A 1,163-nucleotide genomic window follows, 5' to 3' on the forward strand; every position below is an offset into this window, starting at 1 on the left:
CTTTTGGCCACGTCATGTATTACATTTTTCCTTTGTTCAGACTCTGAAAGTGGGAAAATGTTTATAAGGTGTATTTTAGGCGACTTTACGTTATCTTTGTATCGTTTAGGCTTTGCCCCAAGTTTGTACCAAGTACAAACTTGGTTTCTTCAGACACTTTTGGAAACGACAGAGTCAGAAAGTCAGAAAGTCATTTAGGTTGAAAGTAGCTGTTTTCTTAGCGCTGGACGACACTGGGATTGTATCTTATCCCTCTAAAGCGAATATCGGTGCTTGTAGCTCATGACTTCCTGGTTGATGGTTCCAACAGCGTTCACTCTGTTTTCCATCTGAAACTTATATATATATATTTTGGCTCATGTTATTTCAGGTCCATCGCCTGAACAAGTGACACTGAACCAATGGAAAACTCCACCCACGGCCCCCGGCTCCAGCTCACCTCCGGCCCTCAGCACAGCGCCCCCTCTGACGGGAACGCCTTCCTCTACATCCTCATCGTCCTGTCCTTCTACGGATTCTTCCTCTGCGCCATCATGTTCGGATACTTCCGCTCCAAACGCAAAGAGAAGAGGCGCACCAACATTTTCACCAAACTGGTCCACGACAAGGAGAAGCGCGAGTGGGGGGCGCTGCCCAAGAAGCACAGCCTGACCTTCTCCTCCTCCGTCCCGCGGTTGAATCCTCTGGCGTTGTCCTTCTGCCGGGACCACTCGGGACACCTGGAGTCGCTGGGCGTGCACGGTATGTTCTCGTCTCCTTTGGCGTGTGCGCTGTGCACGGAGCAGAGCAGCGTCAGCTCGCTCTGCTCGTCGCCCGAGACACGTGTGGCCATCGAGGAGGAGCCGGACAGCAGCACCGAGGACAAAGGAAGTGCAGAGAGCAGCGCCGACGACTCTGGATGAGACAAACGTCCACTGGAGACACTTGTGGTCTGTCTCGCTGACTTTATCGGGTGTAAAGTCGGGTTAAACGTGCTTCAAACGAGACTAAACCATGGACAAGGTGGTTCTTAACAGTGATCGACCCAAAGAGAGCCCCACCATCAGAGGGTGCTCGCTTACCACAGTTTGAGAAGCGGTGGCGTAGAGGCTTTGCTTATTTAATGCAAGCTGTGATTTATGTCTCTATTTCCCTCCTTTTGTCATTAAAAGACGACTGTGGAA

At 50.8% G+C, this 1,163-nt stretch overlaps 1 protein-coding gene across 1 annotated transcript; it reads left to right on the forward strand.

Annotated features, from left to right (window-relative positions):
* The first annotated feature begins 375 nt into the window (after positions 1–375).
* Positions 376–917, forward strand: kcne4 (potassium voltage-gated channel, Isk-related family, member 4). Its single transcript, XM_072459021.1, has one exon. The coding sequence runs from the start codon at positions 402–404 to the stop codon at positions 900–902; it is 501 nt and encodes a 166-aa protein (XP_072315122.1). The 5' UTR covers positions 376–401; the 3' UTR covers positions 903–917.
* The last annotated feature ends 246 nt before the right edge of the window (positions 918–1,163 follow it).

The sequence above is a fragment of the Eucyclogobius newberryi genome, unplaced genomic scaffold, assembly GCF_026437365.1.
Source record: "Eucyclogobius newberryi isolate DKJ021-1_F unplaced genomic scaffold, fEucNew1.0.hap1 SCAF_10, whole genome shotgun sequence".
In the NCBI taxonomy this organism is placed as follows: Eukaryota; Metazoa; Chordata; class Actinopteri; order Gobiiformes; family Gobiidae; genus Eucyclogobius; species Eucyclogobius newberryi.

Excerpts from the sequence above, each read along its gene's own strand:
- kcne4 (XM_072459021.1), top strand. The coding sequence starts at position 402 with ATGGAAAACTCCACCCACGGCCCCCGGCTCCAGCTCACCTCCGGCCCT.